This window comes from Toxorhynchites rutilus, chromosome 2, assembly GCF_029784135.1.
Source record: "Toxorhynchites rutilus septentrionalis strain SRP chromosome 2, ASM2978413v1, whole genome shotgun sequence".
In the NCBI taxonomy this organism is placed as follows: Eukaryota; Metazoa; Arthropoda; class Insecta; order Diptera; family Culicidae; genus Toxorhynchites; species Toxorhynchites rutilus.
The window spans coordinates 214,260,891-214,287,297 of NC_073745.1; the positions used below are offsets into that span (position 1 = coordinate 214,260,891).

Here is a 26,407-nt window from a genome sequence, read left to right on the forward strand (position 1 = left end):
AGCAAATGGAATCAAACTTGGCATATAGAGGTTTTAGGGATAGGGTTTAATCGTTTCTATGGTGGCTCGACACTCCTCCCCCATACAAATAAAGCATAAATTTCTGCAGAACTCGTAAACTAATCAATAAAATGGAGCCAAATTTGGCATGCGAAGGTTTTAGGGGGCACGAAACGTTTCTATGGTGAATAGACACTCCTCCCCCTCTCCAAGAGGGGGGCTGCCATACAAATGAGGCATAAATTTCTCCACAACTCAAAAACTATTCGAGCAATTAGAGCCAAATTTAGAATGTGAAAGTTTGAGGGGGCAACGTGCAAACGTGTCTAAGGTGATGCAACACTCCTTCCAAATTTGACATATGAGCAAATGGAGCCAAATATGGGATGTGAGGGTTTTTGGGTACGAAATATGTTTCTATGAAGGTGTGACACCCCCTCCTCTGGAATGGAGATGATGTTACACATATTTCAACCACCCATGAAAATTGACAATTTTCGGAAAACTCTGAAGGAAAATCGGGAAATTCGGAAAATTCAATTCCCATATGTTCTACAATAGCATCGTGACAAGCGTTGTTAGTCCAGCAAAACTCGAGGAAGGAATTATCCGATTTAGATTTAGAGATTCTATCATATTTTTACATTTATTCCATGTAACGGAAAAACATATTATTTGCAAGTAGCATTTGCAAATCTTGAACGAGAATTGTGTCTGAAAATAATTTGATATTATAATGACAAGTTTTGGTAGAAGTAAAAGAAATTTTCTAGCAAAAGGTAATTCTGAAGGGTCGATTAGGAGATCAATCAATAAACAGTTCTGCGATTGGAGCCATGAACGTGCGCTTAGTAAGAAAACGCGAATGTTCGAAGGTATTGATAACAAGAAATTTTGGGCGGGACGAAGTTTGCCGGGTCAGCTAGTATATTATACAAATGATACACAAGTATTGGGGAGTAGCGCATTTTCTGTTATTTTTAGGCTCATTTAATGTAAAAAATTGGGATGCCAAAACATGTGCTATAAATTAAATTTTTGGTGTATGTATCTGGACCTACAGTACTCTAGAATCTAAAACTGTTATATTTAAATCTGAAATTTGAATCTGGATCCTCAATTGAGCTTCTGAAACTTGGATTCTGGAATCTGAAGCACGAATTAGGAATCGAGAATCTGGAATTTTGTAATCTGGAGTTTGGGATCTGGAATGTGGAATCTGTATCAGGTATTCAAGTCTGGATTCTGTATTTGAAGTTAAAATCTGGAATCTGGAATTTGTAATTTAGAATTTGGACTTTGGAACCTGGGGCTTGGAATCTGGAATGTGGAATCTGAATTAGGTATCTAAATCTGGAATTGTTTGTTTGCAAGGAAATTGTACAATGTTTGCAAAAACAAGATCATCAATAACTAAATAGATTACTGATATGAGTCAATGATCTACTCATCGAAGTATTTTATTTATCTAGCCATAAGTGCCCTTAGTGTTTTGCTTTGCTCAATTGTCTCCAAACTCTCAAAACGGTTTCATTGTAATATTTTTCCTTTGACTCCATCGAATAGAAAGATGTCACATAGTGGCAGATCAGGTAAACACAACGGATGTTGAATGGTATGCATGTTATTTTTGGAATGGGCGTAAGCGACGGATTCGACGATGAGAGATTAGTTTTCAGCAATTCCAGAATGACTCGTTTATAGTTATGGAACACCGTAATTTTGATTTTTTTTTAGATTGTTTCGTTTCAGTCCAAAACAAGTAATGTTATGAAGCCAATCTTGAAAAGAAGATATTCATTACATTATCCCATATGATTTTGGCCGAGTAATTTTTTCCATCTCAAAACTCATTCAATTTAAGTGGTACGATAGTATGATTCTACTCATATAATGATATTAGTGTATGAAATATTGTCAATAGTATGCTGCCGTTCTACGCATAGTTGTCCCATGTTCCCAAATCAGCAACTGAGAAAAACGCATTCAAAGTTTTCTAGCACATTTGTCTACCAGGAGCTCTAAGCATCTCGGTTTAGCAATGAACTCGGTTTTTTATAAGCAGAGAACTATTGTTTAATGAAATATGAAAAGATCTCCTCATTTGAATCAATCAATCTTGGTTACAGGCTTAGAAATTCATGGTGGGACAGTTATGCCTAGAATATCAACATGGGACAACTGAACTTGATGTTGTTTTCTGAAATACTGGGAACAAACAATAAGTTTTTTTTGTGTTTTCCGAAAGATTATGCATCGATTTATGAAGAAGGGAATAATCTGCAACACCTTTGCAGAATATAAATCTCGTTGTTATTACGCATTCGCTGACAAGGTGTACACGTGCTCTGTTAAACTTTTTTTTATTTGTTTGAGAATTAGTTCGTTCTTCCAAACCAGAAATGAGTGTATTAGCCCTGTTGAAAGCGTGACATTGAATTATTGTGCTTGAAGCGATTTATTAGATATACAGAAAATATATGGTGGGACAGTTATGAATAGAATATCAACATGGGACAATTGAGCTTGATGTTGTTCTTTAAAAGCTGGGAACAAACTATAACTTTTTCTGTGTTTATCCGGAAAACTAGGCATACAAACATCGTTTTATGGAGAAAAGTGAAAATTGTCAAAATGTAACATGGGACAACTATGCATAGAACGGCAGTGGTGTCAAGTATTTTCAAGGGAATATAATTAAAATTTTAGTGTGTGAAAACACTAAATACTTAAAATATATTTTTGATTCAAAATACAAAATACCACCACACTAAATCAACATTTCTAGTTTATATAAATGTGAGCCCTAGTTGGAAAAAATCTTAATCTCTAGATGCTATAGCTCCTTGCAAAAATCTGTAATTGTTTGCTAGCTCCGCAACCCCGTTTAAGGGGGTATTCTAGTATAGAAACATGAATTTCGGACGTTTTTTCGTGCTCCGTAAAAATTAAACGAAGAATATTTTTATCATCCATTATATCATCATTAAAAAAAAATTTTAGATAAATTAAAAAAAATCGAACAGATTCTGAATCAGTGAAGATGCCGCTATCGCATGAACCTCGGACAAGTCAAAAACATATTTTTTTGGCAAAATGGCGCCTGTTTGAAAAACAAAATGCGGTTCAAAACGTTTTTTTACGTTTCTCTATCTTTTAAAAATAGTAAAACTTAAAAAATATCGCATTTTAGAGGTTCATGCGATAGCGAGATGCCTGCAGATTGTATCCATATAAATTTGACATGAATCGGTTCAGTAGAACTTGAGATATCGTGTACGCCAGTTTTAAGAAAAATGCGTTTGAAGTTCATTATGGCCGTGCCAGGTTAGATACCGCATCACTAAAATGGCTCTAACTCGGTAAATAATAGGATTTTCGATAATTCCTCTCTAAAGTATGTTCTTGAATGCCTAAACTACAGAAATATGAAGGAAAAAAAATATTTTTGTTCAAATTTCTAGACAAGAATACTCCCTTAACATATTCTTGTTACTTAAACTTGAAAAGGTTTCTTCATATTGTTAGTCTTAAAATATTTTTGATAGTCTTCAGAATGAGAAAAAATTTGAGTTCAGAGAATTGTAGGGTGGTTAGCCTAGTAGTGTTCTATAAAGAACTTCTTTCGTACTATTTCAGGTTTGTTCAGCTTTCAAGTTAATTTCAGTATCTAATGTTCTCAAATTAATACAACAGACACATTTATTTCAACATTGATATAGAAAATTCAGAAGGAATTAAAACACAGAATCCATAATATTACCATAAAAATCTGAATATATTGTATCTATCATTAAAGTATTTTTGTCGACAAACGGCTTCAAACATGTTTCTGTTGTATCCTGTATTTTTCACTTATCAGTTTATTGATATAAATGGTTAGAGTGTTTCTCATTAACTGCCGATTGCAAAGTGTATTTTATAATGATGGCTTTTTTATATATCTCTTTTTTTACGGCTGCGGTCTGGGTAGCGCACACTCATACAATTCTATCATATTCCAACATATCATCATTACTTCTTCTAGAGCTAAAAGAGCCACAGAATGTGATAAACCAGAAAACAACCCTCAATCACATTCTGACTCTTTTACGATCTACTCCTCGAAACTCGGCTAGCAATTAAATGTGTTTTTTTCTGTCTCTCATTCTTTACCTACAGATATCATCATCATCATCATCATCCGTCAGACAGCCAGCCAAATGGAAGGATTATGGATGTGGCAAAAAAGTACCAACGTAAAAATCGCGAATCAGCTTCACTAGCGGCAGGGCTCCATCATTCTTGTTGCACTAGCAACCTGCGCAGAAAAAAGTTACATCGGGGAATTTCCAAACTTCAAGTAGAAAAAAAACCGAACCAATAGTGACGAGTTTCCTGTTGAAATAATGTTCCGCTTAATTGGGTTTGAATGTAGGACCAGAATTCAGTACAAAATCTACGACATTATTGGTGTTGGAAAAAATCACCGCTGGAACAAATCAAGAGCAAAACCAATTTTTAGCATCCGTGCGGAAAATGCATCTTACGCAAATAGTATTGCTTTACAACCACTCGCAACAATGATGATATTTGATTAGAAATTCACTCTATTTTTCCTTCGCGCCTGCGAACGATTTATTGAGCCGACAAAATCGAATATTTCAATGAGAAGACATTGCATAACCACTGGCTGGGTAAACAGGGTGGAAAACTTTTCAATCGTAGCGAATGTGCATCCATTATGAAAAGACAAATTTTCCTGCTTCCTATGAATGGAGCAACTTGAAGCTACAGACAAGGGGCATGTGGGGGCGAGGCTGTCGTTTCGAGTTTATGAATGTTGGGTACAGAAAGAAAAGAGTAACAGAAACCTACTCTTCAACGACAAGTGTTTAATGTCTAATTAATTTGCAACAAGGGCGCTCATTCAGTGCGGGTTATCTGTAATGAAGCCATCGCTTATCTTCGAGCTCGAGTAGCACGCGAGCGGGGGTTTCTCGTTGGAAACCGGGTTGTTCTGCAATATTCCCACAAAAGTTTGTACCCACTCGTACACACCACAGATGCCACCTCCGTCACACCAACCGCAGCATCTCAGCGACAGTGAGAGATTATGTAATTAAATGTAAAACTATGTTGTGAAGACTGAAATAAGTCACGAGTTGTAGTGGTTCTGAATGTTTTTGTGAAAGAAAGTTTTTTTTTCGATTTGATTGAAAAAGAACAGAAAATACCAACTGTCAGAGGAGAACGCGGCAGGAGCAAGAATAGAGGAGAACTCGAACAAAAATGGCAAATTCAGAATTATGCATGCATGTGAATTTAATAACAGACTCAGCTCCTCCAACATGGCTATGCTGCTGCTGCTCTCTAGATAGGCTACTTACAGCCGTAACTCCCCAAAACGAGGCACGGTTTATAGTGCCCCGCACATCTGGCTTTTGATGGCGGGCGGCGGTTTACAGCCGTAAATTAAAGTTTTGTTACTTTCCGATGGCGGCGGCGGTGGCTATATGTCGTTTGGTTTGTTTTACGGTGGGAATTGTTGGTTTTATGCTGGGATAAAAATGGCAGTTGGATAAGGCGGATATTTTGCAAAAAACTTTGTTGGTTAACTTATCAGCCAGCATTTACTCAGCAAGAGTTATCTAATATGCACAAGCATACTGAAAGAAAAGCGTGGTGACTTAAAATTCTCTTCGAACGGTGACCTCTATTTATTTGTTTCGACCTCTAATTTAATTGCCTCTCATCAGGTTTATAATTATACGGTTTGATGTTCGTGCGGACATATCGATGCCGAAAGCGTTACTGTCACGTTTTTTTTATTCGTGATAATCGATCAGAGGAATTGAATATAGGAAAATTCGTCAACATTCATTTTGAATCAAATATGTATATCGATCTGATGTAAGAGTAGGGGACTCTTGAAGTGGTCCTCTAGAAGTAGAAGTTTCGGTATGTAAAATTGGTCGAACAGCTGGATTCTTTCGTTGATTACATGTAATGAGACAAATCGAATGAATAATTTATGTTGTTGTGTGACTTCAAATGTTTGAATTTCAGTATAATGTCAGTATAATGTCCGTCATTACAAAAGAGAGCCAACAAATTTGACAAAAGTGAACTCGAGAACGGGTATGGAGTTGGACTTTTTTTTTTTGTTTTGGGTTCTGTTTCATTCCAAAATTTAATTTCAAAAGTGGGTACATTAATTAGAGCTATTATGTTGATCCATTTGAAAGATGAGAAAATTTTATACTGAATACAGTTCTAAAACTTTTAAGTAAGTGATACCAAAATCTTCAAATTATATGTATTTAACTGTAGTTAAATTAAGACAGATTTTAGTAGTAGAAAGCTCAAAAAGTTCTTGCTTTTAATGCAATTTTCAATAAAAAACGCATAATAAAATTTTATTGCTTCTATCAATCACATTAGGGCTTTATTAATACGTTGACTAACGTTGAGCTTTTCTTTAATAAAATGCTCTTCACTGGAACTGACAGTTACTAAATCTATATAAATAAAAATATAAGGAAAAATCTGTTGGTAAGCGTGAAACCCGAAGGAGGGATGGTCCGATTTTAGCCTTCTTTATTTTGTATTCGTCTCTTCTCGTAGATCAATATAGTGGAGAGAAAAATCGAAAAAATTTCGGAAAATCCTGAAGGAAGGTCGAAAAATTCGGAAAATTTAATTCCCACATGTTCGAAAACTACATCATAATAAGCGTTGTTAGTCCATTCGATATTTGCGCTATCGAAACTGATCTTCGTTCGTAAGCGGAAATGGATTTTCAGGCGAAATAACGCATTTCCATATTTTATATCTATAAATAAAAATGGAAGGCCAAATGTGTTGGTAAGCGCAAAACCCGAGGAAGGAGTGTTTCAGTTTGAGTCATCTATATTTCGTTGTATTTGTCTCTTCCCGTAGATCAATATAACGGAGAGAAAAATCGGAAAATTCGGAAAATTGAATTCCCATATGTTCTACAATTAGCTAAGCGTTGCTAGTCCATTTGATGTTGGCGCTAACGAAATTGATTTTTGTTCGATAGTGGAAAAGGATTTTCAGACGGAATAACGCATTCCTATATCTTCTATCTATATAAACAAAAACTGGAAGGCCAAATGTGTTGGTGTGCCCTAAACCCGAGGAAGGAATGGTTCGATTTGAGCTGTCTTTATTTTATAATATTCTCTGTATCAAACATGTATTCCATGCAACGGAGAAACATGTTATTCCCAAATGCTTGAAGAATCTTGAACGATAAATTTGTCTGAAAATAATTTCATATTATAATGACGAATTTTTGTAGAAGTACTAGACAATTTATAGTAAAAGGAAATTGTAAAGGGTCAAAGGGTAATCAATCAATGAAGAGTTCAGTGATTATTATTATATAGAGTTATGGCACTTCTCAGCATTGAGCTGGAATATTCACCTACCCCCGGGCTTCTTAAATGCCAAAGGGGGATTAGGCTCTGTGGTATCTTTTTTTTTTTCTTTTTTTCTCTTTATAATAGTGTCTGCACAATCATCGTGTTCTAATTATGGTGATTCAGGAACCGTCGCACTATGTTACACGTTCCAAGAATCACCGCTTTCTGCATAACCGCAAGCTGCTCTGTTACTTGCAGCTCCTCCAATGACTGCGTGAGAGAGTGTGGAACTAAACCAGTAGCAGAGATCACTACTGGTATAATACGGATGCCTTTCAAATGCCACATTTGTTTTAGTTCTTCTGCCAAGTCGTGATACTTGGTTATCTTGGCAGCAAACGTAGATTGTAGATTGTGGTCTAACGGTACTGCAATGTCTATTATCAGCACTTCTTTCTTATTTTTATCGTAGACCACAATATCAGGGCGATTAGCTGGTATTCGGACATCCGTAATAATCTCGCGATCCCAGTACAACTTGTAGCAGCTATTTTCCAAAACCGGATCCGGAATATACTTGTAGTAGGGTACCAACTGATTTACCAAGTTGCGTTTTGATGCTAGCTGTTGATGAACAATCTTGGCAACCGAGTTGTGACGATTGAGATAAGCTGATTCGGCTAGCGCTCCACAGCCGGCTATGACGTGTTCTATCGTCTCTCCTACTTTATTGCACTTTCTGCAACAGTCAACAACGTTTTCGTGCAAGATGTACTTCCGGTAGTTTTTGGTCGCTATTATCCGGTCCTGGATGGCTACCATAAACCCTTCTGTTTCAGAAAAGAGTTCACCTCGCACCAGCCACGTGTTCGATAATACTTTGTCGATATGCGCTTGCTCTAAACGATGGGGGTGTGTCCCATGAAGTTCCTTTTGCTTCCATGATGTTGTTTTTTCTTCTATGGTCTGCAAATTGCAGCTAAGTTCGTACTGCTCCTGCGCCAGATGCAGGGCACTGAATCCACGGTCCGCTTCACAGACAGCGCGATAGATATCGTGACGGGTCTGACTTTCCACGAAGTAACTCCGCAACTGCTGGATCTGGGAACTGCAAAGCGCTCTAATGTCAGTGACACCTCTTCCTCCTTCAACACGTGGCAAGGTGAATCTTTCTATGGACGACTTTGGATGGTGCATACGGTGCTTTGTGAACGTCACTCTCATTGCTCTTTCTATTGTTTCTAAATCGGTTTTCGTCCACTTCAGCACCCCGAAACTGTACGTGAGTAAAGGAACGGCAAACGTATTGACGGCTTTGATTTTTTTGCCGCCGCAGAGGTTTGTTTTCAAAACCTGGTTGATTCTGATCAATAATTGTTCCTGGAGTTCCTTCTTGATTTTTGTGTGACAAATCCCTTTCAATTGCAGAAATCCCAGGTACTTATAGGATTCGCCTTCCACCAAATCTTGAATCACTTCACTCTCGTTAATGCGGAATCCTTCAGTCTCCACCAATCGTCCACGGTGGAGCTGTACTGCCTTACACTTTTCGATTCCGAGTTCCATCCGCACATCGGAACTAAAGTCGCTAACACACTGTAGAAGACTATGTAGCGCTTCTGTTGATTCCGCAAACAGTTTCAAGTCGTCCATATAGAAGGTATGGTTTATTGTCGTTGTTCTGTTGATATGGTAGCCATGGCTGCTTCGGTTGAGTGCTCTGCTCAAGGGGTTCATCGCAAGGCAAAACCACAAAGGACTGAATGTGTCACCTTGGAATATTCCCCTGCGAATATTGAGAGTTCTGGATCTCAACATAGTTGTTCCGTCGGTGATACTAAGCGAGGTGCTCCAGTTTACCATTGCGTGTTCCATAAACCTGATGACGCCATCATGTATCTTGTACATTTTTAGTACCTTTATCAGGTACGTATGCGGTACTGAGTCGTATGCTTTTTTATAGTCAATGTACGCCATACTCAGGTTCCTTCTGTTTCGGCTTGCTTGTCCGACGATGACTGCATCGATAACGACTTGATCTTTGCAGCCCCGCGTGTTCTGTTTACAGCCTTTCTGTTCTTCTGTTAATATTTCGTTAACTTCGCAATGGTTTTGTATCTTTTTATTAATCACCGACGTAAGTAGCTTGTACAGGCTCGTTAGACATGTTATTGGCCTGTACTTCGCCGCATTCGCTGTGTCTTGATCCTTTGGCATCAGATGAGTAATTCCCCTGGTCACGAACTCCGGTGTTGTTTGGGGATTTTCTAATACCTTATTGAAGCACTCTGCCATTCGCCCATGAGTTGAAGAAAACTTTTTGTACCAGAAATTGTGCACGAAATCTGGTCCTGGCGCAGCCCAATTCCTGGAATATCGAATGGCTTCGTTGATATCATGGGCGGTTACCATAACGGCAGGCATTGCTTCAAGTCCGTTTCCATATTCCTCTTCTTCTGCCAGCCACATCCTGTTACTTCGGTGTTGAATAGGGTTCTCCCATAAGCCTGACCAAAACTGGGTAACTTCGTCAATCTCAGGAAGACCACCATCGTAATTATTGCGTTTCTTTTTGATGCGGCTGTAGAACTCCCTTTCGTTCATACTGAACATACGATTATCCGCATGCCTTTTCGTACATTCCGTATAACGTCTTAACCTTTTTGATAGAGCACTCAACCGTTGTACATGGGTGTCGAGGATCTCAATGATGCGGTTTTCATTAAGATCAGAGAGCTCTGCCGGCTTCACAATTTCAGCAACTCCACGAATCAGCTTTCGCGATCGACTTCCCCTCTTGTACTGCGTTAGTCGACCGATTTTTACTCGGAGCGTTTGGATACGACCTTCCAGGCGTCTCATCCAAGCAGGTTTCGGTTTTTTGGAGAGTACGCGGTTCTGTCTATCGTCTTGGTGAAAGGTGCGCATTCCTAACGTCCGTACAACAGCTACAGTTCCACAATAAACGATAAATTGCAGCTCCTCTAGATTCTCTACCACTTCCAGGTACACAGGTAGTACTTCCTGGTCGAGTACTTGGACGGCACTCGTTAGTCGGTGGGAATACTGCAACTTCGGAATCTTGTGTCGGGTTAAGGGGTCCGTTCCGTAAAACTGGGTCACTGCTGCATCCATGTGGAAAGCCAATTCGTTCTTTAATTGACCTCGTTGTTGATCCTCTGCCGGCTCTTGTCCTCTAGGCTCATCCACTGGATCCGGTGGTGGTGCAATAGATTCGCGCCTTTCACTAGCGAACGATGCACTCAGCCTAGCAGAGCTCCTTCTCGACATATCGCTCGATCTTCCACTCTCTCTACGCAGTTCTCGTTGCACTTCCAACTTGATGGCCTCTATTTCAGCCGGGGACAGCATGTTGTGTGACAAAATCGCTCGTCTCCGTGTGTAGAGCTTATTTCGATCTAGTTGGCCGGCAAATCGTGGGAACTGCTCGTTGAACATTTCCAGCATTCTTGGTCTGCCGGACATGTCCGTCTCCAATCTTGTGCAGACATAATAGCAACGAATCACGAATTCATTCATCTCTCTCGTCCACATGATTCGTTGCCGTTGGCGGCCTGTCAATGTGAGCGACTGACGTCGTCCAATCGCAGCATCATTTGCAGGTGCAGCATTGCCATTGTGATTTCTTGTGCTGCGGGTTCTGTTTAGCGTTCGGTTTACGGGCTGAGCCCGATGACTAGGGGTCCGCTCTTGCACCAATTCCTCTAGCCGCTGGCCGCTCGCATGTACGCCCGTTCCAGGACCAGCTCCAGTCCGGGGGCCCTCCTCAGGCGATCGCATTACTATAATTCTCCGATTTCTCAATTGCATTATTGGTAGTTTTCCTTTTCCCGGGAAAACACGGGTTGGCACAGGTTGCTTCTTAGAGTCCTCAACCTGCCTGAAGGACGGTATCTCAGCCGTTCCTAACCTGGAATACAGACGCTGTTGTGGGCCGCTCCTAACATGGAGAACAGACGCTACACTAGTCCCCCTTCCCTGTTTGCATACGACCCAAGGTCCCACCGGGGTTGGTTACCCGATCTTTCCAAGGGTTGCTCGCATCTCAGCTAGTACCTCGTGAAGGTAGGGATCGGAGTTCCTGGGCAGAGGCTGAAGGTCGCAATGGGAACTACGAGACACGTGCACCAGGCTTAACTAACCTAATTATTATTATTATTATTATTTTATTGTCGTTAATCAAAATTGTAGACCAATACATTCTTAATACTACTTAAAACTAAAAAAAAATCTAAAGAGAGCTGGCTGGATAATTTATCCGTTTAATTCAAAAGACGATTTTAACACAATTTTTTTATTTATTTATTTATTTCGTCAAACCAGCGTAGACTAAATAAGATGCCCAAATATTAGAGTGAAATTTAACTATATCTTATTATATTCAAATAGTCTTTGAGCATTGACCTTGACATGGTTACATCAATTATTTCACTATGTTCGTTACAGAGGCTCATCATACGATTAATAGAACTATATTTGGCATAATTCGTTCTTCGGTAATCTATGTAGAAAATGTTAGGGTTTCTCAGGTGCCTAATCGGTGCGTAAAAAATTAGGTTTCTTAATATTTCTTCTGAGTCCACTCGTTGTGATATGATGTCAATAATAAATAGAATCATGGCAGAGTGCCGACGTTCTTTTAAGCTTTTCATATTGATTAGCATGCAACGTGCCTCATATGGAGGGAGATGGTATGAAGACCAGCCTAGTTTACGAAGTGCAAATAATAGAAATTGTTCTTGTACAGATTCAATTCTGTCTTCGTGTGAAGTTATGTAGGGGGACCATACAATACTACAGTATTCGAGGATTGATCTGACGTATGTTATATACAATGTTTTTATTGTGTACGGATCGTGGAAATGGTAACTAAAGCGTTTGATGAAGCTCAACATATTATTTGCTCTATGGATGATTGTATTATAATCGTTGATATATGACCTTTGTAACAGCTTCAATATGACCGTTTTGAACACTGGGGAAACAACACGTGTACCTAAACCTCCTGCTAACCCAAGTGCTCTTGACCTCTCGCTTTGCTCGAATTCACTATCGTTAGATTGCATGTGGAATGTAATCCAGAACCCCAACGGTAGTGATCACTTGCCAATCAAAATTTCCATCACCATTGGGTCGAATTCTTCTGAATCTATAAACATGGCATATGATCTCACAAGACACATTGACTGGAAAAAATATGCGGACGCGATTGCTCTAGCCATCAATTCCAGAGATGGTTTACCTCCATTGGAGGAGTATAACTTCCTTTCTCATTTGATCTATGACAGCGCGGTTCGCGCTCAAACGAAACCCATCCCAGGCTCCACTATTTGTCGAAGGCCTCCCAATCCATGGTGGGATAGCCAATGTTCCAAGCTTTATCAGGATAAATCTAACGCATTCAAAGCTTTTCGGAAACGTGGAACCATTGAAAATTTTCAGTCGTATTTGGACCTTGAAAATCAATTTAGAAATTTGATCAAAGGAAAAAAACGTGCTTATTGGCGAAATTTCGTGGGAGGTTTGTCACGAGAAACGTCAATGAAAAAATTATGGAAAGTGGCTCGAAACATGAGAAATCGCTCTTCAACGAATGAAAGCGAAGAATATTTACATCGATGGATTTTTAATTTTGCACGGAAGGTTTGTCCTGATTCCGCTCCTGTGCAAAAAATTGTTCGAGATATACCACAAGATAGGTGCGATCTTGATTCCGGGTTTTCGATGGTAGAATTCTCTCTTGCTCTCCTTTCTTGTAACAATTCGGCTCCAGGAACGGATAGAATTAAGTTCAACTTGTTGAAAAACCTCCCTGATGTGGCGAAACATCGCTTGTTGAATTTATTCAATCGGTTTCTGGAACATAATATTGTTCCGGATGATTGGAGACAAGTACGAGTTATAGCTATTCAAAAACCCGGAAAACCCGCGTCCGACTTCAATTCGTACCGCCCAATAGCAATGCTGTCTTGTATACGGAAATTGTTGGAGAAAATGATCTTGTTTCGCCTTGATCGATGGGTTGAAACGAATGGCCTACTCAGATACAGATACTCTCAGATACACAATTATGGGTCCGCAGGGGCAAGGGGACGAATGATTGTCTTGCGTTGCTTTCTTCAGAAATTCAAATGGCTTACGCCGAAAAAAAACAAATTGCTTCAGTATTTTTGGACTTAAAGGGGGCCTTTGATGCTGTTTCAATAGAGGTCCTGTCAGACAAACTCCATTCTCGGGATCTGCCGCCTCTATTGAATAATATGTTATATAACTTGCTTTGTGAGAAACATTTGAATTTTTCTCATGGGGATTCGACAGTAAGTCGGATCTCCTACATGGGACTCCCCCAGGGCTCATGTTTAAGCCCCCTTTTGTACAACTTCTATGTAAGCGATATTGACAATTGCCTTACACAAAATTGCAACCTAAGACAACTTGCAGATGATGGAGTGGTGTCTGTCGTAGGATCAAACGAATCCGACCTGCAAGAACCCTTACAAGATACTTTGAACAATTTTTCAACCTGGGCCATTGGGCTTGGGATCGAATTCTCCACGGAGAAAACAGAGATGGTGATTTTTTCTAGGAAGCATAGACCAGCAAAACCAAAGCTTCAACTTTTGGGTAAACCGATCACTCATGCTATGTCATTCAAGTATCTTGGGGTCTGGTTCGACTCCAAATGTACTTGGGGGGCCCATATTAGGTATCTGAGTAAAAAATGTCAACAAAGAATAAACTTTCTCCGTACAATTACCGGCACCTGGTAGGGAGCCCATCCAGAAGATCTTATAATGTTGTATCGAACAACTATTCTCTCAGTGATGGAGTATGGCAGTTTCTGTTTTCAATCAGCTGCCAAAACACACCTTATTAAACTCGAGCGAATTCAGTATCTTTGTCTCCGTATTGCGTTGGGATGTATGCCCTCAACGCATACCATGAGTCTCGAGGTTTTGGCAGGCGTACTCCCACTAAAAGATCGCTTCAATTTATTATCTCTTCGGTTCCTCATTCGGTGTAAGGTTATGAACCCATTGGTGATCGGAAATTTCGAGCAGCTTATCGAGCTAAATTTTCATTCTGGATTCATGAGCTCATATCATGAATTCATCTCCATGCAGGTTGATCCTTCTTCGTATACTCCCAACCGTGTTTGTTTTCCTGACTACATCAATTCCTCTGTACATTTTGATCTGTTCATGAAGGAGAAAATCCATGGAATTCCAGATTATCATCGATCGGGGATCGTTCCTACGATCTTCAATGCAAAGTATTGGCGTGTCAATTGCGATAATATGTACTTTACTGATGGGTCCTCTATGAATGAGTCCACAGGATTTGGAGTGTTCAACCAATTTTCTAGCACCTCCCACAGTCTTCAGAATCCTTGCTCAGTGTATATTGCTGAATTGGCAGCAATACATTGGGCGCTGGACAGCGCCGCCTCACGACCTGTTGAACACTATTACATTGTAACGGATAGTCTTAGCTCTGTCGAAGCTATCCGTTCAGTGAGGCCGGAAAAGCACTCGCCGTACTTCCTTGAGAGAATACGAGAAATTTTGAGTGCTTTAACCAGACGCTGTTATATCATTACCTTTGTCTGGGTCCCTTCACATTGCTCAATTCCGGGTAATGAGAGGGCAGACTCATTAGCAAAGGTAGGTGCAATTGAAGGCGATATTTATCAGCGTCAAATCGCTTTCAATGAATTTTATTCTTCAGTCCGCAAAAATACCATCGCTAACTGGCAACGTAAGTGGAGCGAAGATGAATTGGGCCGGTGGTTTCACTCGATTATCCCTAAGGTTAGCCTCAATCCATGGTTCAAAAGTCTGGACTTGAGTCGGGACTTTATTCGCACCTTCTCTCGACTCATGTCCAATCACTGTTCGATAGACGCGCTACTCTTTCGTTTTAATCTTTAAGCAATATCTGTGCTTGTGGCCAAGGTTACCACGACATCGAACACGTTGTTTGGTCGTGCGAGGAGTATCTTGTTGCCAGATCGAATTTAGAATACTCTCTTCGGGCTAGGGGAAGACAGCCCAATGTGCCGGTGAGAGATGTGTTGGCTCGGTTAGACCTTGATTACATGTCCCAAATATATGTTTTCCTTAAATCTATCGATGTTCGTGTGTGATTATCCTTATATCCTTATACCCTCCATTTCTTCCTTTATGAGTAATTGGTCCGCTTGCTATAAACAGGAGAATGAAATGTAAATTCACAAAGTACGAAAAATTAGTACGAATAGATTTAAGAATTGAGTGTGTGTGATTATCAACATTGTAATAATTTCCTTATACCCCATCCTTTTCCTGAGAAAAATATGTCACCCTTCTAATCTCGAGTTCACCGCGAGTAATCGGTTTCCCACATTACTAACCATAGATTTAAGAAAATTGTTCATATATATAGTTTTAAAAATATATTTAAGATTTCGGCTCCTTTAAACTTATGCAACTGAGCCTGTAAAAATAAACGAATTTATAAAAAAAAACTCGTTTGTTATTGTCATCAATATAATGAGGGCAGTGTGTTTAAAGCTGAAAAGAAGTCATTTACACTGAAATAAAATCAAATGCGTTACTCGTGAATATTTGTTGATATTCTAAGACACTGCAGCCAAGGGCAAAAAATTTCCACCTTTTTATTTGAAAATTTTACAGTTTTTTCCAGCTTTTTTTATATTTTGTTTGCTTCCCAAAATTACATTCTTTTCTCCCATTCACAAGAATCCTACTTCACTCCACTCTACATCGAATACCTTCATGACGTTTATTGTCCTTCTTTATTTATATTTATACAGCCATTTCATGCCAAATCGATATAGTGAATCTCAGATTTTCGCGGAAAGTGGTGGTTTTGTTCTTTATCGCAAAACATTAGACCAGTATTTTTCTATGTTTTATTAGGGTGTCCATTTTCATTTTCTCATTCTTCCCCTTTTCTCCATTTAATTTTTTTCATTTTTTAATTTTTTCACAAATTCATAACTTTTAAACTACTACAGTGGTAGACATTCGTTTAGCCGCATCCTATTTTTCCTCAATATTTTCAAAAATAAGTCAATTCTTTGTACAGTTTTGCTCATAAAAGACGATTATTGTTTATTTTCATCGAATTCATTCTAAAAAAAGTATAAATTCACTTCTTGTTTTCTAATTAATTCAAATATGTGGAATGAGGGTGTACATTCTTATAGCCGCCTCTTAAAATTTCAATAAAAGAAAATTTGTGCGGCAAATTTCGAGTCCAATCGGTAGCTAATATTTAGTATGTCCACCTACATTTCGGATCACTTGGAAAACTCGATTTGGCATCGAGTCAGACAGCTTTTAAAGTGTTGCCATATTGATTATAGCCCAACATTCCTGAATTACTGCCTTGAGACTGGAAATGTTGTCAAATTGTCATCCGTTTGCATAGACCATCTCGGCTAAGATTCTCCATAGGTTCTCTATGGGATTGCAATCGACTGCAATCGGCAATCAAGAAACGGAATGTCCTTCTCGGCAAACCATGTCTTCGATTGCTTGGAAACGTGGATCTATGCATAATCCTGCTGAAAAAACGACATCCTCGGTAGCGTTATTCTCAATATGGCCAATCAAAACGTCCTACAGTAATTGAAGATACTTTTCGGAGTTCATTCGGATGAAAATGAAACAAATGGGAAGCTTGCTGTGATAGGAAACGGCTCCCCACACTGTCAAACTTCCGCCCCCAAAGTTTCGCTTCGATCTCACGACATGCCGTTGACTTAAATTGTACCAATAGCAACTGTAACAGTCCGGACCATCCAAATTGAACTTTTTTCGCCGGAAAATACAACATTTCTTCATTCTAGTTTCCATTCCATGTATTGCCGGGCGAAAATGATATTCTTCTGCTTATGGGTGGCGGTCAGTTTCGGCTTCCCTTGAGGTTTCTTGATGATGTTTGGTGACTCATTGAAGATGCGCGCAATATGCCTCTTCGTTACTGGAACAACCGATTCTGCCTTAATGCACGAGCAGGACATCGTTTCCTGGTTGCTTCGTGTCTTGTTCGACCTTTAAGAGGCAACGTAACTTTGGTGTTCCCATTTGCATAACATATCCAAAAATCAGAGAGGCGTTATTAGTTTTTGAGCTATGATTTTTCAAAGTTAATCGATGGTTCGAAAAATTATTTTATCTAAGAATGACTTTTTTCAAAAACTTACAACTTTTAAACTACTGGACCGATTCAGATGACCGACATATTAAATTGAAGCCAATCACCTTCTTTGAAAAAATATAACATTTGCGGAAAAAATGGATTCTTGTTGCATAGACCTGAACGAAGACTGAAAACATGTTAAATTTGAAAAATAATAACTCACAAACGAACAAAAACACCTCTCCGATTTGTGGATATGTTATGTAAAAAAAACTCTGTTTTCAAGAAAAATATATTAAAAAATATAGCGTCCTCTATATTTAACAGAGTAAACTATGAAAAACGAATACAATCAATAATAATGAAAACAAAATCCAGATTTTTACGCAAGTGTAATTTTTTTTTTAAAGAAGACTAGCTCATTAGCTTTAATTTTCAATTTTATATGTCAATCATCTGAATCGATTCAGTAGTTCAAAAGCTATGATTTTTTGTGGTGGAAAAAAAAGATTTTTCGAGCCACCGGTTAACTTTGAAAAATCTTAAATAGAGCTTGAGCTTGGGTCGAACACACCGAATAACGCTTGGGAGTAGCTATTCATTCGCATTGTACAAGTATCGGTGATTCGAACTTTAAATAACCAATAACGACGCCGGCCACGACCTTACAGTCACCAGGGAAAGGGCAGGAATGTTAGTATGATATTCGCTGCCCGAGGGCCAGAAGGGTTGCCTCCATAGCGTGGTTCCCTCGCGATTGTCAAGGAAGGGATAATTGTTAGTGGGGGAAGATAAGAATAAGATTCACTGTGGTGAGTGATATGATTAGGAGTTTATCCATTTCTTTCTTTGCATAATAACTATTGATAACAGCTATTACAACCATTCTTCTAACGGACTTTTGTTCCTCTGTTCTGGTTCTCAATAGTTTCAGGTTCTTTTTCGGAAATGCTACTATAGAGATCCGTCATTCACAGGCGGAGTTTTTATGTAGACATGTATATAGAAAACTGGGACCAGTTGGAAAGGTTCGATTTTTTTTCCTCAATTTTGTTGATATCAGCAATAACATTTTGTGTCATACTAACTATGGAAGGGTTTCCAGGGTTTTAAGAAAGGGTAAGAAATTTAGCCTCCTATATGTCAACTAGAATAAACCAGACTTATATATAGGAATATATAGGGTCAAGATAGGACTATATAATTGTGTCCGTCCTGTATTACGAAATATCCTATCAAAGATTGCGTGTCGTAAAAGAATCAGCTCATCCATTACGCAATATTTTTTACCCGGTAAACATAACAATTTGAATGAACGTTGTTGAACAATCAAAAAAATTATGCGAACCGTAATCGTTTAGGTACATTTAGGTAAAATGCGATAACTGCCAAAGCATTCAATTCAATTAGTATGTTTAGCACTACTGAACATCAAGAAGAGCTCATTCCACGATCCTGATTGACAGCTCTGAATTACAGGCCAATTGATGCTTTTAGCTCTTCGATCTTCCATAAACTGCATTTGTTCTCACGAAGCTAGGTACGCTTAACACGTCAACGAGAGAAGGACATAATTTCACCCCATGTTGAAACGTTGAAATAACCTCCTAATCCATTTTGTTTTCGTCCCGCCTACACAGATTGAGTCCATTGGTAGTTCCACTAAATCAGCATGAAGAGAAGAAAAACCAAATAAAGTTCGCCGCCGTTTGTGCCCATTCGTTCGTTCGTGTGCTGCCACATCCAGCCGAAGAGAGTAGTAGTGATAAGTTTTAGTGAACTCCGAGCCCACTTTGGCAGAGCTAGTGTCGAAAAGTGAAAAGAAAAAAAAAGAAGTGCAATAGTGGCAATCTGCTGGTACAGAGAGCAAGAGCCCCAACGAGTCAACCTAGGTGGCCTCCATTAGCAGGGCCTGCTCATTGGAGACACCGCCACGATGAAGTGGAACAAGAAGCCAAAACAATCGGTAAGTTACGATTGTGTCCACCCACATTTGTTTGCTAGCTTTCTTCGTCCTAGAAATATTTTTTCGTATCTCGGTTCAGCGCAGCTTTTTTCGGTGAGTGCCCTCGATACAGGTGAAAAATATCCCAAATATTTGTTTGTTGAGCTAATCGTCGCTTTGAAAAACTGTTCTGGGTCCAATGGATGACGGCGACGGAAAACATATCGAACACGTATGCGCAATTAACGCCTCCCTAATCAGCTTGATATTGAGTCCAAGTTTTTAGGTTCATCGCTCGCCAGAAACCAATAGAAATTGCTTGATTGCTTTGTTCCACTTTCGGTGTGTTGCACCGAAAAATATGAAATGAAGATTCGCTAAAGGTATGAAAACCGCTCGTCCAAGTTGGGATATGATGAATCGATCGCCATTGGCCAAGTTCGAGGTTTCAGTGTGCATCAAATCGTTCGTCGTGCATAATTGCAGCCACGATTCTAACGTGCAAAAAACAGCGAGTAAGTGTGATATTTATTGAGGTATAGCCTCGTAAAAATCGAACCTCATAAAGTTTCAACCAGAACAACGACAGGCGTAAACAAACGAAACAAAGTTTTACAAAAACAGCGACAGCGCCAACAGCAGTAAATAGTCATGAGTTTGATTTTTTGTCGCTTCTTTTACGGGTGATCACGGAAGCTTGCCAAACTTTGATGGTGGGAAAAACAACGCCGTAAAATCTATGTCTTGCATGTTGATGGTATGGTATTTACATCCATATCGAATGCCGAATGGAATACAACGGGAAGTAATTGAACCGTACCACAAAAGCGTCATCCGAAGGAAAGCTGCTTGTGTCAGAGGAGGGAAATAAAACACATGAATTGAGCTGTTGCCTTCTCCCTTTCGGTTTTTTTTCTTTTCCCTATACACGATTTGTTTTTGTTTGTTGTGTGTTGTTGTTGGTAGATCCTGAACAAAGGTATCGCATCTACTATCAGATTGAGTATGACAATTGTTCCAGAACACTTGATTTGGTTCTTTGAAGACGATTGAATTGGTTCCAAAGGTTCCAAAGGGCCTGGCTGGGTATGGTAGTAAAATGTGCCCTCAAACCAAATCACCCGCTCTATAGAAAATATTGTATAGGGTACTAAATAAGAAATTTTGACTATGAGGTTCAACATAGTATCTATTGTAAAAAAACGTACTTTTCCTTGTTGTTCATGCCATGCCTCGAGATAAAAATTAGAAAAAAATACTGAAAGTGCGTTTTACTATTTTGTATCGACAAATATTATTTTAAAAAAAGTTCTTCATAAATTTAAGTACTAAAAAAAATCTTTAAATATTGAAATTTTTTCGAAGAGAAATTCACTGCTACTCTAATTCGTATTTAACAATATTTCTATGTCTTTCCTAGATATGTGGTTTTTTCAGAGTATTAACAGAGTTGCGCGATACAAAAAATACATATTTGTAAAATTTTCATATTTTTTAAAATTTTTTTTTATCTGTATTATAGTGACTTTCAACTCATTTGGCTGGCTCGTCACCTTTACTTCCATTGTTGGAAGAATGTCGGGAGTGAGAATTGAACTCGTGACCTCTAGCGTGAGAGGCATGGATGTTACCACTACGCCAGATCGCCTCCATTTTTTTTAGAATTTTGAGACTTGGTATTGGTTTAATTTCTATTTAAATATATTGATATGTAATTTGTTGAAACTGCGCGGCGTGAAAATATCCAATGATTAAAAAAATCTTTTTTGTTACTTTTCTAATACTTTGTTATTATCCTAATATCTATAATTGTATTGTATTCATGTGTTCGTGAAAAGTGCCTCCAAATCTCATCACGCTATGGAAAATGTTGCATAAGGTATCAAATCAGTAAATTAAGTAATTTTTTTAAGTCTCTATATGGTGTACCGGTAAGTTTCTTCGGTTTTACAACAGATGGTGTAACTTGATTATTATTTCAGTGAATCGAATTTCCATAGATTCACTGGAAAGCTATTGTCATTGCGCGTCTTTTTCAATATATTTCGAAAAATTGAAGCGTAAACAACATAGTTTTTTGCCACTTCGAATATGCCGAATTTCGTACCAACGAGTGTGTTTTTGCGGGGAGTGTTACTTCATTACTTCAATATGAAGAAAAATGCTGCAGAAAGGCATCGTATTTTGGTGTAGGTTTATGGTGACCATGCTCCAACTGAGCGAACGTGTCAGACGTGGTTTGCACGATTTAAAAGTGGTAATATTGACTTGGAAGACGAAGAACGTTCCGGACCGCCAAAAAAGTTTGAAGAGTAAGAATTGGAGGCTTTTCACTCGATCAAGATTCGTCACAAATGCAACAGTAATTTGCAGATACATTTGGAGTAGCTCAGCAAACCATATCCGATCGTTTAAAAGCAATGGGAATGATCCGAAAGATAGTATATTGGGTGCCGTATGAATTGAAGCCACGATATGTCGAACGCCGTTTTTTCACGTGCGAATAACTGCTTCAACGGCATAAAAAAAGGTTTATTTTTTGCATCGAATCGTGGCGAAGAAAAGTGGGTCCATTACGACAATCCTCAACGTCGGGGAACGTATGGATACCCCGGCAATGCATCAACATCGACGGCCGCGCGGAATATTCACGGCCAGAAGAGTATGCTGTCTATCTGGTGGGACCAGCTGGGTGTGGTGTACTATGAGCTGCTAAAACCGAATGAAACCATTACGGGAGACATCTACCGATGACAATTGATACCTTTGAGCCGTGCACTGAAGAAAAAACAGCCACAATACGAGTAAAGGCACGATAAAGTTATTTTGCAGCACGACAATGCTCGGCCGCATGTCGCGAAACCGGTCAAACATATTGGGATACGCTGAAATGGGAGGTCTTATCTCACCCGTCGTATTCTCCAGAGATTGCTCCGTCCGATCACTACCTTTTTCGATCGATGCAACATGGTCTGGTTGACCAGCACTTTTCCAATTTTGATGAAGTCAAAAATTGGATCGATTCGTGGTTAGCCGATAAACCGGCCGATTATTTCCGCAAAGGGATCCTTGAATTCCCAGAAAGATGGAAAAAAGTTGTGACTAGCGATAGGCAATGCTTTGAATATTAAATTTGTAACTATTTTTGCAGATTAAAGCATGAATTTTTGAAAAAAAGAAACTTTTACTGCCTCCTAAAACCTACACATGCGAAATTTGGTTCCATTTGCCTGACTAGTTCTCGAGTTATACAAAAAATTGTGTTTCATTTGTATGGCAGCCCCCCTTCGAGAGAGGGAGGAGTATCGAACCAGCTTAGAAACATTTCCCGTAAAACCTCCACATGTCGAATTTGGTTCAATTTGGTTGATTGGTTCTCGAGTTATTAAGTATCCCCTTTAGAGAGATGAGAGAGTGTAGAACCACCATAAAAATTCTATATGCCAAATTTGGTTTTATTTGCTTGATTAGTTTTCGAGTTATGCAGAAATTTGTGTTTCATTCGTATGGCAGCACCACAACCACACCCCAGTTCTTGAAACAGAGAGGGAGAGGGATCTCGGACTATCAGGAGAACCTTCCCCGACCCCAAAAACCACTACATAGGGGAGGACGGGGTAAGTCGGCCACTCTAAGCATGGAGTACAATCAAACACAATGGGCCTGATTCTCGAATACACTTCGAATACACCTTACGGTGGAAACGGAATGAAACATATTCGCGATGACAACGGTTCGGTGTCGACATCTGTATACGAGATTAGTTTCCCACTAAACTTACCATTAAAATGGGCCTGATCACGAACGTCACTTCACGGTGAAAACGAAGTGAATCGTATACAACCTTATTACGGCTGTCACCGTGTGTGTAGAATCCAGAAGAGTTCATCCGTCGTGACAACTTTGATGAACTAGGTGTTATTATAAATACCACGATACTGTCATGTCACGGAGAAAAACAGGTATATTTGTCACTTGTGTTTTAGATGGTGAAAGCTAGTCACGCGGAATGGAGTAAGTTGATTTTGGGTTTATTTAGCTTTTTTGCTAACATTTTGGGTCTTGTCTTGTCTTGTTTAAGAAACAAAAGATAAACAAACAGCAATTTACCCGCCTGGTGGCACTTTTAAAACGAAATTCTGACGTATCCAGAGGACGTAAATTTGTTTATTTGGATTCGGTAAATGCGCTATGGGATGTAATTAAGGATTAAAAATGTAGTTCTCGTAGGCCCATTGAAACATGGCGGAGGTCTACTTCCGATTGTCTTGAATGAACAGAATTTTTTTGTTTCTATTTTTAGGATTAGAATAAGAGAGAGTTGCAACACCATAAAATGGCAATGGAGGCCACTGGTCCAAATACGATCATGATTGATTATGTATAATGTTGATTTGTTGATATTTTGAATATAAAATAATAACTGTAAAGTTTTTCCAACATTGCAGAGCTAGTTTTTTGTAATTCGAACATTCACAATTGGCGGCCCAGACCAGAATCAGGACGATAGTTATAACTTTTTACGTTATAGATATTTTCAACGGTATTGTTTTGAAAACATACTTTAAATGAAAGAATATTAAAAAAGTGATAAGAAGTTTCAAACAAGGAAAAAATGAGTCAAAGCATTCACAAGATACTGTTTTTAAATTCTTCTCTAGTTCTTTTTCCATAATTTCCGTCTTTTCCGTCTAAAGAAAATCTGAATCACTTTCCGCTTTTTTCAAATTCCTTGAAACCCATCATATGTTTTCTATAAGGATTATGCTTCTGACTGACGCTGCTGACCAGTTTCTGTTTAAATAATTAAATCAAAACTCATGTCCCGTATATCAAATTACACGAGAATGGGAAGGATAAGATGAATAAACTTCAGAATCCCGTATGGAAGTAGCTCAGATTATACTGATCGTGAGGTGGATAAATTCGGGTTTGTTATGTGATATAGAAAATATTATTATTCATCTAAATTGTAGAAACAGTTCATAAAAAATGATTCTAAATATTTCTCACTATTAAAACGAGTAAGACAGAGCTAAGTACAAGAGTATGCGAGATTTCGATTATTGAACATAATAGTCTTGTTTTATCTCTAGCGTAGAATTACATTCCCATATGTTCAACAACTACATTATTCCCGAGCAACCAAGTATTCCTCCTCATCTTTGAGCCAGCATTTGATTCAGCAAACTAATCATAGAGGTATAATCGCAAACTTGTCGTTCTAAAATATATGATTAATTAAATGAAATATTCTCTCATACGCTGTATTAGTTTTACCTGCATAACGTTCAAACGTCCGAAATTATGCAACCGACACAACGTTCAAACACCCGACATTATGCAACCAACATGTCTCTTATAAACGGGAATGAACACTTTCACTTCACGGAGTTCATTTTCACACACATTTTTTTTTAAGTGAAGTGTAAGTGACGTGAAAGCGTACGTGGCAGTGATGTTCGTGATCAGGCCCAATATCAAATTATCTTCAGATGAAATTTTTGTATGAGATTATTATATCACATGAAGAAAACAAAGTTTTCCACACACATTAAATACCAGTTTGATACGAAGAAGTTAATTTTCATTAATGATTATTTATTTGAAAAGTGCTCATTCTGCCTGAAAACTCATTATTATCTTCGACACTTCACTAACTCGTAAAACGTAGTTCAATGACGTGCCGTTTATTTCGTTTCCACCGTGAAGTGTATTCGAGAATCAGGCCCAATGTATACAAAATTGAAGCATTTCTTCATGTCAACATGATCTACTAAAATCATGCCGGGTGAGCTGGCCACCACTAGGGGTGAGACGGCCACATAAAATAACTTGTGATTCTAGCCGTATAGAGGATAATTGCTTGCGGCAAAATTGTGCCACAGATCAAGATCAGGGTAGTTCAGATTATGCGTGACTTGGGACGTGAAGTGTTATTGTCCCTGATTTACCTATAACGTGCCTAATGCGCAACCCTTAACATAATTATCAAAAACAAATCAAAATTATCATGAATGCGCCTCAAGTTATGCAATCAACAATTCAAGTGATGTGGCGTGCGTCCAAATGGTGGCAAATCACATCTCTTACAATAGTTGACCTATTGTGCCAGACCTGTGTGCTTACCATTATAACATTGGTTTCACGAGTCATGTAAACATTCACCACTAAAACGCTAAATTTCTACCGAGCAAATTCATAAATCTGTGCTCGTCGCCATCTGAAAAGTTTATTTTTGTTGTTTTATCATAACGTTGCACCTATACACACGCCAAACTGGGTATGCATATTTGAAGGTAATGCAATACACTAAAATAATGTATTATAATTGGCCAATAGTTGATTGTTTCAATAATCTAGATAGTGGCCGTCTTCCCCCGCCTTCCCCTACAAATTTTCACATCGATTGTTTTTATATATAAAGATTCTGATCATCCGGAGGGGAAGTGCGGGTAATACTGACATTTAGGAAAACGTTGCTTTAATTTGAGGAAAGTTATGTTATCAGTTATCAGTTTTGGCAGTTTTTGTGGTGAGGAAAACTGAATTAATCCACCTAGAAAAATGATTTTTATGTTTTACGATATGATCTTCGCCTACCAACTCGAGGCATTCCTCAGAAATAGAATAAACAGATGTATCAAAAAATGTTCACAATTATTTCAATCTTTTAATTTTTTTACTATAAATAGTTTTTTAGTTCATTCACATACCGTAATACACTGCGTATCACAACTATGGAACCACTCATTTTTTCTGAGTTTCCAGAAATGTGAAAGAAGTCGGTTGAATTGAAGTATATAGTGTAGGATATAACAACCACCTTCATTTAAAAGACTGACCATTTGAACTTTATTGCTGTGTTCAGGCGCGAAACATTCAAAACACAAAAATTTCAGTGTTTCATTCAACTCTCACT

The 26,407-nt window shown here is 38.6% G+C and overlaps 1 protein-coding gene across 5 annotated transcripts in view; it reads left to right on the forward strand.

The window, feature by feature from the left end:
• Nucleotides 1–26,407, forward strand: part of LOC129764698 (sodium- and chloride-dependent neutral and basic amino acid transporter B(0+)) — a 294,398-nt gene that overhangs the window by 80,108 nt on the left and 187,883 nt on the right. For 2 of the 5 annotated variants that reach the window (XM_055764056.1, XM_055764059.1), the window contains exon 2: nt 19,181–19,506. The exons of 1 other annotated variant lie outside the window; for it this stretch is intronic. In XM_055764056.1, coding sequence (XP_055620031.1) covers nt 19,477–19,506 — 30 coding nt within the window. In that variant the 5' untranslated portion in view covers nt 19,181–19,476. Of the gene's footprint in view, nt 1–4,161; nt 4,239–18,481; nt 18,569–19,180; nt 19,507–26,407 lie in introns of those variants that run through there. 2 more of the 5 variants (XM_055764057.1, XM_055764058.1) reach the window with 2 other exon arrangements.